This window comes from Oncorhynchus tshawytscha, linkage group LG25, assembly GCF_018296145.1.
Source record: "Oncorhynchus tshawytscha isolate Ot180627B linkage group LG25, Otsh_v2.0, whole genome shotgun sequence".
In the NCBI taxonomy this organism is placed as follows: domain Eukaryota; kingdom Metazoa; phylum Chordata; class Actinopteri; order Salmoniformes; family Salmonidae; genus Oncorhynchus; species Oncorhynchus tshawytscha.
In genome coordinates, this window is record NC_056453.1 from 17,150,161 (window position 1) to 17,164,624 (window position 14,464).

At 42.1% G+C, this 14,464-nt stretch overlaps 1 protein-coding gene across 2 annotated transcripts; it reads right to left on the reverse strand.

The window, feature by feature from the left end:
- Positions 1-236: 236 nt before the first annotated feature.
- LOC112224326 (MBT domain-containing protein 1) lies at positions 237-13,602 on the reverse strand. 2 transcript variants are annotated; one of them, XM_042306028.1, is made up of 17 exons: positions 13,226-13,597; positions 12,032-12,233; positions 11,582-11,715; positions 11,291-11,411; positions 11,043-11,125; positions 10,773-10,890; positions 10,429-10,563; positions 10,203-10,291; positions 7,533-7,758; positions 7,366-7,421; positions 7,142-7,246; positions 6,299-6,446; positions 5,989-6,071; positions 3,403-3,637; positions 1,787-1,858; positions 916-1,080; positions 237-416 (listed from the first exon to the last, which is right to left on the reverse strand). In XM_042306028.1, the coding sequence occupies exons 1-17, from the start codon at positions 13,244-13,246 to the stop codon at positions 298-300; spliced, it is 2,112 nt and encodes a 703-aa protein (XP_042161962.1). In that variant the 5' UTR covers positions 13,247-13,597; the 3' UTR covers positions 237-297. The 2 variants fall into 2 exon arrangements, with proteins under 2 accessions (XP_042161962.1, XP_042161963.1); XM_042306029.1 differs by lacking the exon at positions 916-1,080 and having other exon boundaries at positions 13,226-13,602.
- Between the last annotated feature and the right edge of the window lie 862 nt (positions 13,603-14,464).

The following is a 14,464-nucleotide window of genomic DNA, read 5'->3' on the forward strand; positions in this document are numbered from 1 at the left end:
GTACTCGCCCTGGGTGGTTTTGGGGAGCCCCAAGTAGCTTAATTTGTGGGTGAGGGTTGGGGTTTCAGGGCGTGAAGTCACTCAGTGTTTTGTACCCCAGTAGCATTCTCTCCTGATTGGGGTGTAAGAAACTGGCATCTCTGGATGATTTTTTTTTTTTTTTTTTTTTAGAGCACTCCATGCTCCCTGCCCTGTTGTTCTCGTCTTGGTTTAAAGAGGGCTTATCCTAGTTGGGGGGGTGTAAGAGGTTCCCCTTGGCCTCCCAGGCCTAGCCCGAGGCCCCTGTCCCCCGGATCATCAGGGCTCCTGTTTGATGTAGTAGCTGCCCGAGCCGTTGCTCTCCTGATCTGAGATGCCCTGGGAGAAGGTGAACTCATCCACCTCAGCCGGCTCCTCCTTCAGACGCAACAGAGACTCTGGAGAGCAGGAGAGAGAGGGGGAGAGCGTGTTAGCCAAATTGAGGGTTTGATGAATCTCAAAATTATAGGCAAAACTCTTTCCAGCATACCAAGACAAGGCATTCATTTTTCAACTCCAAGCGAACAAAGCAGCAAAACAATTTTTATTCACAAAACCCTTTGAAACACAGGAACAGCTGACTTAATACCTAGCCTTCCATTTGAGCCTGCAGTTCCAGTAATACGAACAGACATACACAGTAAATCATATTACCACTTTTGCTCACCTAATACGCATCATGAGGTGGGAGGAGAAAATTACATTTTTCACATTAACACTTCCACTTCAATAACATGACACAGAAATAGCTCAAATAGATTTTTCATTCCTGCAGTTGCATCCGACACACAGCGATCACACATGAAGGTCAGGACCCAGAATGGATGAGGACTGGCCCCTGTTACCGCCCTCTGTCTGTGTGGAGGTCTCAGTTGTTATTCATTGTTAGTGTGTTACCTGGTTTGTGGGTGTGGTGGTGGTGGTGGTGGGTGCGGGGCCGGGGGACCATAGTGGGGCCCTGGCTGGAGTAAGGGGGCGGACTCTGCTCTTCCTCCTCCCCTGATAGGCTCCTCCTCCTGCCTGCCTGACTGAAGGGCCGTCGACCAACCGGAATCTTCCGCTCTAGACACCAAGTCAGACTCAGGTAAGCTACCAGGGGTGTTTTCAGGATGCTAGCGCTCCCAACAGTATAGATTTGAATGTTTGGTTGCACAGTGTTGCTTTATATGTATTTTGAAAAATCTAGTAAATGCATTAATTTATTCATCATAGATAATATTGTGTGTATTAGGCAAAGGCCTAGACAACTCCATGCTTTAATGAGATTACATAACATGTACATATTCCAAGTCCTTTCATATAATATTTCAAAACACGAATCACCAGGCCCCAATTAATTATTTTGTTGCAAAACCTTTCAAAACGGTTCCAAGAATGATCTCTGTTCCATTATGAAACGTTCTAGAACCTTACATAATCTGAATACACCCCAGGTAAGCTACCAGGTAAGCCAGACTCAAGTAAATCAGCTAGAGTTGGTGGTGTGTGTGACCGTGTCTGCACATATCCCCGCTAAACCACTCCCTGAGGTGTAAAACAAGCTGTGTTTGGACCGTCACACCTGGTGTTTACAAGCACGTTCCCCACATCTTTGGCTTTTACCCCGAGTGCCACAGTTTCCTTTCATGTGACTCATGCCAACCAATCAGAACCCAAGGAACAGACAAGAAAGAAAAAAACTAACCAATAAGAGAAAGGGTAGATAGATTGACCCCACCAGAGTGTGGACCAACGGAAGGAGGAAAAGAGGAAAGAAGTGATAACTCACTTTTCTTTTGGCCTTTGTACTGTTGGGCTTTCTTCTTCTGCTTAGGTACAGCAGGTGGGATTTCTCTGGCCACTGAAATTACATAAATTAGCAGTAAATAAACAGTTGTCTATTGTTTTACTGACACAAAGGTACATTTCTGCCTGTTAGTTTGGGACGAGGGTGTAAAACCGGTAGCCAGTATCCCGAGATTTCCCGACCAAGCTCCTTCAGGTTTCCTGAGAAAGAAAATGAAAGGTACCGTGGACCAATAATATACTAATTCTATGTCTCACTAACGCAAAAATATTAAACACGTACGTCCAAATAGCTGCATGAAACAGACATACCTACTCTGTGGCTTCATTCATAAATCAAACCAGTCATCACAACGCTAGCAGCCTACCATATTTACTCAACATAAAGTTCCCAATTAAAAAAAACACTTGGCTTTTAGAAATTTAATTGCTGACTATCATGTGTAGGTTACTGATGTTAAACTTAAAAAGCGGGAGCACATCGGGCTTACGAGTCAAATTTGCCGGAAATGGATCAACCACTCCGCTACGCATAGTGTTGAATCTCCTCTACTTTCTCATTTGTTTGTTCAGTGGCGAATCATATTTATTCCCCGTGACAAAGTCACCACAATAAGTCGGTTAGCATTGAGTAAAAACAGCCACAACCCTCCCAAATTCCCCCTGATAGCCAAGTGCAAGGGGAGAGAAAAGGACAAACAAGCTGACATATTTCAGCCAAAGGTAACCGTATGATATTTCACCAGTCGGCCAACAGTGTTTCATCAACGAAATAGGGCGGTGACAGAGAACTTCTGAGTTATTAAATGGCAACAAATACAGTACATCAAGACACCATTATATTCATGTGTATATATTTCTCCATTTACAGTGTATCATCAGGTGAGATGTTTTCGCTGGTATTACATGTTCTTTTAAGCTAGCTTTTTTTTTTTTGCAAGAGCTGCGTCTCAATCCACTGCATCCGCCTACGGTGGCCTTCCACATCTGCGGTGAAAGGCGGCCGAGCTACAGCGGTGTTTGTCAGATCATGAGACATCCGGAAAAAATCGGTGTGGAGAGGGGAGATTCTCGTGAATGCGATGGTGTTCTCCATTTTGCTCTACGATGGGACTCGTCTGAAGGTAACCGGTACTTTTGGAAGTATGGAGTTTTGTGCATACCCCCAGAAAAAGGGGTTAAATGTGTCAAAAAAATACTAAAATATTTCCTGAGCTTTATGTCTCCTAGATATAGGACAGACACTTCAAAACCTTATGATCCATTTTTGGACTGTCTTTTTTGCCATTTATGAATGTGTTATTCAATGCGTTTCTGTGGGATTTGGAACTAAAGACCCCCTCCCCATAGACTCTAGAGAATAAATAGCATTTCTGGTTTGAACAGGAACACCGGGATGCCCCAGGTGTGTTTGCAATTTTCCGGGGAAGGAAAATACTAAACCCAATTTGGGACTCCAATGGAATGTTATCGAGTAATTGGCAACATATCACTGGAACCTAATCCAATCCATCAACGAGAACCTGAGGGTAGAGGTTGGTTTATGTCTGAGCATGTTAGTGTGTTATATTTGGGTAGAACTATAGTGCTTGATCTCACTCTGTGCGGCGGGGGGCTGTAGCTGGTAGCCGGTCAGCTGACACCAGCCCACGGGGTAGAGGTCAGGTGATTGGCAGTCCACCCATTGGTCGTACTCATCCTCCCAGCCGTCAAAGTGGATGCGCAACAGGCGGTGGACGATCCGAGTCACTGTGGCAACACACACCAGCCTGGGATCCATCAGGTCCACGGCCTCCAGCTTCATGCCCTGGCGGAACCCGTGGTTTGGAACATCCTGGGCAGGGGCAACAAGATAGCGGAGGCAAGGAGGAGAGATATTCTTAGGTTAAATGCTCAATCCAGTGTTTTTTCCATTACAATTTTGAAGCATTTTCTTACAACAAAGATGTACAGTGGGTATCGTAAGTACCCCCCTTGGATTCCTTCACATTTTATTGTGTTACAAAGACCTAGGAATGTATGCCTTTCCTACGGACTTCTCAGTATTTGGTATTCAGACTTACTTTATTCAGTCACGTAACATGCTCTGAAATGCAAATGAAAGTAAACGAAACAATCTAATTAAATGAAATGATAACGTAGACTATACCAACTGAAGGGAACCAACAGTAAATTGGCAGTTGAATATATGTGGTTATTAGGCCTACTAATAGTGACTAATATTTAACATGATAGAAACAGGAAACAGAGAAAGTCGGGTAGCCTGTAATTAAGATATTCGAGAGTGCACATCCCTGGATACCAGTTAAAAAGGCTGTACAATTTAAATTCTACATAATGGCACAGTATTTCATCAACTTTACAGCGGGGACGATATGTTGATATGCTTCAGTTTGCTGCCATATGACTGGTTTCACGTGTCTCCAGCGATCATAAGGTCAAATATTTTGTTTTTTACAATTCCCTTATCCAAACTGATTACTCATTTAACCTAGCTCTTATCAACAGCTCTTATCAAGTTGTACATTACAGTGCATAGAGAACGGTGTTACTTCTTTCAGAGGAAAATGAAGTCGATGTTTTTTTCCTCACTTGGAAGCGGCAGGTTCGCTACACCTTATTCATGGTTTCCTTGTGCATAAAGGTGGTGGAGATATTGGGAAATGAAGTCAAGGTCAGAATACGGCGTATCTGTAGACACCTCCGCCACACCTTCATTTATCTGATCTCCACCTCAAATGAATAGCGGGTGAACAGCACGCTATCCTCATGTTTAAGTTCAAGGTCAGAATACGTGGAGAGAGAAAAGTGCATGAAGGGATTTACATTCCATTTACGCTTGCTTAACTCAGGTGGAAATCCCCCCCTATGAGATTTCCACACCTGGATAGTTTAATAATTGCTTATTATTCTTTTCAAAATTCTTCCAAGCTCTGTCAAGGTGTTGGGACTCATGACTAGACAGTGATTTTAAGTCTCGCCATAGATTCTCAAGCAGATTTAAGTCACAACTGTAACTTGGCTCCTCCTCAGGAACATTCACTGTCTTCATGGTAGGCAACTCCAGTGTAGATTTGGAATTGTGTTTTAGGTTATTGTCCTGCTGAAATGGGAATTCCTCATCCAGTGTCTGGTGTAAAGCAGACTGAAGCAGGTTTCCTCTAGGATTTTAGCTGTGCTTAGCTACATCCTGTTTCTTTTCATCCTGAAACAGTCTTTGCTGATATCAAGCATACCCATACCATGATGCAGCCACCACCATTTCAGCCAAAAAGTCTATTCCTTTGCCGTTATGTTTTTTGTTGCAATATTGCTTTAGTGCCCTGTTGCATGCAGGATGCATATTCAGTATATATTTTTTTCATACTTCTTGTCTTTTTGGTCATTATTGTGGCGTCACAACAATGTTTTTGATCCTCATCCGTTTCCTCCTATCGCAGCCATTGAACTCTGTAGCTGTTTTAAAATCACCAATGGCCTCATGGTAACATCCCTGAGCAGTTTCCTTCCTGTCCTGCACCTCAGTTCAGAAGAACAACTGTGTCTTTGATGTGTCTGAGTGGTTTAATAAATCATCCACAGCATAATTATTAACTTGACCATGCTTAAAGTGACATTCGATGTCTGATTTGCTATTGTTACCCATCTACCAATCACTGCCCTTCTTTGAGACTTTCGAAAAGCTCCCTGGTCTTTGTAGTTGAAATAATGTCATGCCTATTATTTCACACAAAGTGAGTCCATGTAACTTATGTGATTTGTTTAACCAAGTTTTACTCCTGAACTAATTTAGGCTTGCCTAAACAATGGGGTGAATACTTACGAAATGACTATATTTTAGTAATTTTGTTTTAATTCATTTGTGAAAATGTGTAGAATGTTCTTTTCACTTTGACATTATGGAGTATTTTGTGAAGATCAATGACAGAAAATCACAAATGACATAATTCAATCCCACTTTGTAATGCAACAAAATGTGGGAAAAAAAATCCAAGGGGGGGTGAATACTTATAATACCCAATGTATGCAACCGAAACCTATCAACATATTTTTTATTTATTTGTATATTTCATGTGATCATAGAAGAACAAAACGCATGTTGGCATCGCTTTGTCATTACACAGAACTACAGGACCGGGCGAAACAACAAAACAACAAATCCACGATGTCAGGAATCAGTCCTACCTTGTTAAAGAGCTTCACAGGAGCGGCTATTGAACTCGTTTCTCTGAGGTAGTCAAACCATTTAAATGGCAGTTTAGTGTACCCTGTGGGGCAAAGTCAGTGGTAAGGCTGGGTTAACATATAACCCCCGACCAGAGAGAAGGAAAGGAAGAGGAAGGAAAACTACCTTAGTATCTCTTTGTCCCAATAGTTTTTATCTAAATGAGACTATCCTTAATTAAATAAACAATGGTTGAATGAAAAAAATTCAAATCGGAGTGAAGTAATGTTGTAGTCTGTGAAAGGAAAAGGGGCTATAGAAATGTACTACCTCTAGGGGGCGTGAGTTCAATGTTGTTGATTCCACAGAAGCCAGCAGGGAAGATGGAGGGAGAAGTGGAGTGGTAGCAAAACCAGTCTGAGCCATCAGCTGCCTCCGACCCGTCGATGGCGATCATGAGGTACCCGTCTGCCAACACCTGAGACACAATTACACATCAAGACAAGATGTATACAACGGAACACCTGAAACAGACAGCAAACATCCAGACGTATACAACTCAATACCGGAAACAGGTTACAGGGGACTGAAAATAACATGGAATCCCCAATCCAGGGGTACCAACAGTGGAGAAGTATGATTGGGCTAAATGCCCCTTGAATTTGCCATATATGAAAGTTTTCCATTGGTAACAATCCAAACTGTTGCCATAACTTTCTTACAGTGGCTACATATATAGCTGAGGGGTGAGACGGTTACCTTTCTTACAGTGGCTACATATATAGCTGAGGGGTGAGACGGTTACCTTTCTTACAGTGGCTACATATATAGCTGAGGGGTGAGACAGTTACCTTTCTTACAGTGGCTACATATATAGCTGAGGGGTGAGACAGTTACCTTTCTTACAGTGGCTACATATATAGCTGAGGGGTGAGACGGTTACCTTTCTTACAGTGGCTACATATATAGCTGAGGGGTGAGACAGTTACCTTTCTTACAGTGGCTACATATATAGCTGAGGGGTGAGACAGTTACCTTTCTTACAGTGGCTACATATATAGCTGAGGGGTGAGACAGTTACCTTTCTTACAGTGGCTACATATATAGCTGAGGGGTGAGACGGTTACCTTTCTTACAGTGGCTACATATATAGCTGAGGGGTGAGACGGTTACCTTTCTTACAGTGGCTACACATATAGCTGAGAGGTTTAGAGGGTCAATGGCCTCTAGTTTCATCCCGTCCTTGAACCATTCACCACTCTGGTCCACATCCTTCACCTGAGGAGACATCACAGACACATTCTTCAATCCGGATCCATACATTGGAAAATATCAATAGAAACCACAGAGGCACAAAGACTTGGGCCACTGTAACTCCACTTGGCGTATTACATTACCTTGGAAAACAGCGGGGCGGGGGCGTCCACCTGACCATCGATTTTCTTTGACACATCTGAAAACAATCATTGCCGTCAGAGCCAGAAAACAAGCACATTGGAGTAACCAACTAACTAGTCCTAACTCACTAACAACTTAACTACCCAAACCAACTAACTTGACTGACCGGATCGTTTGAAGCGGTGTCCGATGCTCCGTGACCATCCGATGGCGTGTATGAGCGGGGAGTACATGTGACACCAGAAGTCGTCGGAGCTCTCCTCGTAGACAAGCCTCAGCCTTCCCCCGATCACCTGCTCCACCAGAGCCACCCGAGTTCGGCACAGGTGCGTCTTATCCACCACCTCCACTCGCATCAGCTTCTTAAAAGGGAACTGCATGTTCTCATGGACCTGGTTAGAGAGGGGGGAATGAAAGGTGTTTAGAGCAGGGACTGGAAACAAAATGATTTTTTAAAACTATTTCGTTCTGAACAGAACCACACATTTTTTTCCCCCTCACTGTTCCAACCAGCAAAATAAAATTCTGAACCAGTTCAAAACAAATATCGTTCCTTTCTGTTCCTTTTTTAACCTGTGAAAATTGACATTTTTATTTTTTTTTTTTTTTTTACATTTAGCTCATTAAATTACTACACCAATCAATGCGGATAAAGAAGCTTGCTATGGAGCGGGCAAGCTAGTTGTTCACATACGTAATGGATAGACAAGTGTAGGGTATGAGATACGACTGAAATTGTGCGGTTGGGGAGAGAGCGGAGGAGGAGGCTTGGCTTGAAGCGCTGGGAATCTTGTTATGACATGCATTACCTGAATTAGGACCACAGAATATAGCCCATCTACGGAAGAGCGGCTTCTATGGAGGAACTTTGAACGGAGTAGGTATAACACTGGACCAGAGCTAGCTAACAAGCTTGTGTGTGCAGTGCGGCACCAGAACTAAAAACACGTATTGCCTTTTTGTAGCTAATAAATCCAATGTGAAATGTGATAACTATACTATCCTTAACTAGCATGGAAAAAGTGCATCTGTTCTTCTCTAATAAACATCTCTGTCCCCTTATCTTGTGAATCACACTTGGTATGTCAGTAGGCCTTGCATAAGCTCTTATTTCTTTCTTTTTTTGTGGGACTGGAAATACAGTGCCTTCAGAAATTATTAATTGTTCTAAAAATTCCATTGTTCTAAAATTGACTAAATAAAAATCCTCAGCAATCTACACACAATAACCCATAATGACAACGTGAAAACAGGTTTAGACATTTTTGCTAATTTATTACAAACAAAAAAAAAGTATTCAGAAGCTTTACTTATGAGATTCGAAATTGAGCCCAGGTGCATCCTGTTTCCATTGACCATCCTTGAGATGTTTCTACAACTTGATTGATTGGACATCATTTGGAAAGGCACACACCTGGCTACATAAGGTCCCACAGTTGACAGTGCAGGTCAGAGCAAAAACCAAGCCATGAGGTGGAAGGAATTGTTTGTAGAGCTCCGAGACAGGATTGTGTCGAGGCACAGGTCTGGGGAAGGGTACCAAAAGAATTCTGCAGCATTAAAGGTCCCCAAGAACACAGTGGCCTCCATCAGTCTTAAATGAAAGAAGTTTGGAACCACCAAGAGTCTTCCTCGTGCTGGCTGCCCAGCCAAACTAAGCAATCGGGGGAGGAGGGCCTTGGTCAGGGAGGTGACCAAGAACCTGATGGTCACTCTGACAGAGCTCTAGAGTTTCTCTGTGGAGAAAGGACAACCCTCTCTGCAGCACTCCACCAATCAGGCCTTTATGGTCGTGACCAGACGGAAGCCACTCCTCAGTAAAAGGCACATGACAGCCCGCTTAGAGTTTGCCAAAAGGCACCTAAAGACTAACAGGGGGCGAAGGTTCACCTTCCAACAGGACCACGGCGCTAAGCACACAGCCAAGGCAACGCAGAAGTGGCTTCGGGACAAGTCTCTGAATGTCCTTGAGTGGCTCAGCCAGGGTCCGGAATTGAACCCGATCGAACATTTCTGGAGACCTGAAAATAGCTGTGCAGCAACGCTCCCCATCCAACCTGACAGAGCATGAGAGCATCTGCAGAGAACGGAAGAAACCCCCCAAATACAAGTGTGCAACAATTTCTGAAACCTTTTTTGCTTTGACATTATGGGGTATTGTGTGTAGATTGATGAGGGGAAAAAACAATCAATTTTAGAATAAGGTTGTAAACCTAACAAAATGTGTAAAAAGTCAGGGGTCTGAATAAAAGTCAAGGGGTCTGAATAAAAGTCAAGGGGTCTTCCCGAAAGCACTATATGTAAAAGAAGAACATTATAAACTGGTTTCGGGCTTTTAAAAAAATAACGGTTTTGTACCGGAGCAGTAGAGGTCACTTTCATTCCCTGTTCCGTTTCTGTTCCATGAAAAATTATTTTCCAGTTTTTGGTTCTGTTCCCTGAACCGGTTTCAACCCCTGGTTTAGAGTGGGAGCTTTTAGAGCTCTATTTTTTTATTTAACCTTTATTTAACCAGGTAGGTCAGTTGAGAACAAGTTCTCATTTACAACTGTGACCTGGCCAAGATAAAGCAAAGCAGTGCAACAAAAAAACAACAGAGTTACACATGGCATAAACAAAAGTACAGTCAATAACACAATAGAAAAATCTACATACAGTGTGTGCAAATGGAGTAAGGAGGTAAGGCAATAAATACACCATAGTAGCGAAGTAATTACAATTTAGCAAATTAACACTGGAGTGATAGATGTGCAGATGATGATGATGTGCAAGTAGAAATACTGGTGTGCTTAAGCTATCATCCTTGCCTCTGCGGCTCGTAATTATGAGATCTTACCTTAGCAGCAAAGTCTGGTGGCAGTGTCTTGGCTCCAGTGAGTCGCTTCACAAGAAAAGCTTTCCAGTTAGAGTACTTATTCTGTATCGCTGAGAGAGAACACAAAAACATATCCGCCATCAGTCTATCGACCTGGTTTTTCATCTTCTGTTAGTGAATGTGTGACTATTTGATCAAAGGCAAGTTCAAAGCGTATTACTATGATCCTTATTAGAGTGATGTTTACATTTGGGAGGTACGAGGGGTTTCCCACTGGAGGCGCACCACCCCACGGGGTGGATCTCTGGAACGCAGAGGTTACACCAGAAGTCCCTGATGGTGTCGTTGTCAAAACCCTCGTACCGCAGCAGAGCCTTGAACCCTTGGGAAGAGAACAAAACAGAGAGAGACAACAGATAAAACAGAATGTTTCACGTGACATCGTGACAACCTCATTACCGTGCATTCTTCTAAGAGGAATACCGTATACAAGTATAGTCTGATCATAGTGACAAAAAGCAGCGTAATACTTCTATTGTACACCAGGTACAATTTGTATAAAATCCTCCATGTGTTTAGATGTATTCTTACCTGCAAGTTTGACGATCCCTGCTATCCAGTAGACTTTAGTAGAGAGGTTAGTATCGGAGTTGAGCACCTCCACCCTCACTCCTTCAGCTAGGTCTCCCCAGCACATACCCATAGGGACCTAAGTCACAGAGAAATATTTCAATTTAACACAACTTCATATTATTTCCCACAAGGGACAATTGTTTTGATCAAAACAGTGTCGATTTACAGATGTATAACCTTAGCATCTGTAATAGACAATTTGAATGTCTGGCTATTGTTTAAACGTACGTGCTTGAAGCAGCTGACTGGTGCTCCAACCAGGTTATTGCTACAGATGTATCTTCCCCAGTCAAAGCATTCAACAGGAACTACTGTAGGGGAGAAGGAACAAGGTCAACATCACATGTTCACTATACTGGGTCAAGAAAATACAGAGAATGTGTATTCTTTTGACTGAAATAACTTTCCATTCAAGGTCATTCTTCTCCATTACAACAATATGAGAGACTGTATGTTTGGTGTACTGTGGGACTCACCTGCTTTTGATTTAGCCAGGTTTTGTTGTTGTTGACTTGCTTGGTACTGGGCGTAAGCTGCCAACTTCGCCATGAGAGGCTGTTTCTGTAACACCTTGGCCTTTTTCGTAGGTGGTTTACCCTTCGAGTAAAAAGCACATAACAATTACAATAAAGAATGAAAATAGGTAAATATGTTCACAAATTTTACTGATGCTTTCTTGCATTTCCAAAGGAAATATAAGAAAATATTCTCATTCTACCATTTGGCTGAAACAAAATGCAGAGCATAGTTGGGCATATCATGGTTACCTGGAGTCTAGCCATTATACTGGCTTTTTTAGAGTTGGAGGAATAACTTCTAGAGCAGGAGACGCTGCAGAAGCGTTTGGTTTTGGAGTAGAAGGCGTCTCGCACTCCAACCATCCCACACATCTCACAGGTGGCTGGGGAACAGAGGCAACACATAAACATTCCCAGGAAACTCAGAATACAGCAGTAAATTCCAATTAATTCAAAGTAATGTATTCTTTTATCAGTTCTTCTCAGTTGCAGGCCGGGATCCATGCCAATACACACTCTATAGTCTAACCTCAATTACAGGCAGCCATTTAATTCACAATCTCTTCCACAAGCCCCATCCACCAATCCCCAACCGGCTTTGTGCGATCACCCTAGAGTGACACTGACTGACCCATAGATATTCCTGACCAATTTCGATCTTTGTCTTCAGATTCTATATCAATATTTGTCCGTACTGACCCATGCCAGCCTTGCCGTCGGGATAGGTGTAAACCTGTCCATTGTTCTTGATGATGGGCAGGCTGGCAGGGATGGAGGGCACCTCATCCTCACTGTCCTCCGAGCTGGAGCTACTGGTGCTCTCCTCACTGCAGCTGTCGTACCCGTCAAACATACCGAACGAGTCCTGACGCTTACGCTCCGAACGCGGGGTGCGCTCAGCCTGGAAGGAGCAGAGAGAGGGAGTGAATGACACCAACTGTACAGTGAGAGGGTGTGTGAGTGAGTCTATACTGTTGTGCTAGATTTTTGTGGAGAGCTAGACTAAGAGATCTATCATTCATTATCATGACTTTGGTTTTTCTTTCAAAAAGTAAGTAATTATTAATTTCGTAACCACATGTTTTATTGTGGCATAGTCATAATAGAATATTGTCTTGAAAACTGGTATACTTGGAAACTGGGTATGGTAAACAATGTGATTCAACAGTCGCACTGATATGTGACAGATACAGATAGTTACATGGCTATGCATATGTACATGGCTACCGGCATCAATGAGATGAGAAACAACATCCATACCAATAAAGCTAACGTTAATAGTATGAGATAACATTTTACTGAGCAATGACTGAGTCTTAGCAACATAGTTAGCATACATAATAGCAATTACCTTCCTATACAACTACAAAGCCGTCTCAGAGTTTGCATTAATTTAACACTTCCTCTTCTGCATATGACAGTAACGTTACTGTAAAATGATTTCCCCATGATCTGTTTCGCACTACGTTACTGGCTAGCTATTTATAATGTTCTAGTTAGTACACTTAACTGGCTAAGTAACTAACCGACTTGTGTAGAATGAATGTGAGAGCGGAGGCCTTAGCATATCTGTTAATCCAGTTCTACCATAGCGTTAGTTAGCTAGCCAGACCTAGCTAGCTAACGTTGGCTAGTTACAAGACCGCTTGCAATACATTATTTCAATAAACGAGTAGACCTTTATCGTGTAAAAAAAACGAATAAAGCATCCATATATTCACTTTCCAAATCAGGGCTATTGGATATTATCTAGCATGTTTGGTGATTCAATCAGCTGTTCTTACTACAATCTGATAACAACGAAGGGGGAGCGCTAGCTAGCTAACGACGCTAACGTAGCTAGCTACACAACAAGTCGGAAGCGGACGGACCATATCGGAGAAATTAACTCACCAAATTCCTTGTGTTCTCCATCAGCCCTTCATAAAGCTAGCTATGGTATTTTATTATTGTCTAAATTGGCTATAATAGTAAAACCCCCCAAAGAAGGGGAGGTTTATTAGCTTCAGAAAGCTAAACTCGGAGCCTGAAAATATCAGGATATCAACAAAAACACAATGTATCGAAAGCGCACGCGCGAGTTTAACCCACTTTGCTGTGATTGGTCAGAGTTGAACGAGAGTTGTAGAAAACAAAACAGACCATCCCTTTTGTCATGTAAATGTTTTACCCTCCTTTCCAGTTAAATTACCACAATCTTTGATCGTAAAAGTATCAAAGTAAACTGGCAAAAGGTTCAGATTCAAGATTCAATTTAAAATGACTTTGTAGTGTACTTTGAAATAAAATCAGAAAACCCTTAACTCTTAATTCTTTCTCACGACATAAACATCTGAAGCACAATATTACAGAGGCGTACATTTGCATTTCCATACAGATAGAAAATAAGTGAAAACCAAACAACACAATCCAAACATTAGCCACAATTACCTACAGTGCCTTCAGAAAGTATTCACACCCCTAGACTTTTTCTACATTTTTGTTGTGTTACAGCCTGAATTTAAAATGGATTACATTTAGATTTTGTGTCACTGGCCTACATACAAATTAATACAAAATGAAAAGCTGAAATGTCGTTTTCAACCCCATTGTTATGTCAAGCCTAAATAAGTTCATGAGTAAAAAGTTTGTTAACAAGTCACATAAGTTGCATGGACTCACTCTGTGTGCAATAATAGTGGTTAACATGACTTTTGAACGACGACCTCATCTCTGTACCCCACAAAATACAATTATCTGTAAGGTCCCTCTGTCGAGCAGTGAATTTCAAACACAGATTCAACCAGAAAGACCAGGGAGGTTTTCCAATACCTCGCAAAGAAGGGCACCTATTGATAAAACCTGGTTAATAAAATACCTGTATTTATGGTCAAGATGTTTGAAAAGAGTATTTTGATTTGAAATTATATTGTAAATTGGAATGGTAGAGTTGTCTTTCATGGAGTTAGCAGAATTGTATGGGAAGGTCTGCTCAATCCAAGATTAAAACCAATTGATTACAGCATTACCCCCAAAATGGAGGAGGCAGGTGGCAGCGGGAGGAGGTACAGTAGGGAACTGGTCTGTCTGCCCAATATAAAGGATCAAAAATGGCAGAGGAATAAAAATGTTCTTAAAAAGTATACCAGTTTC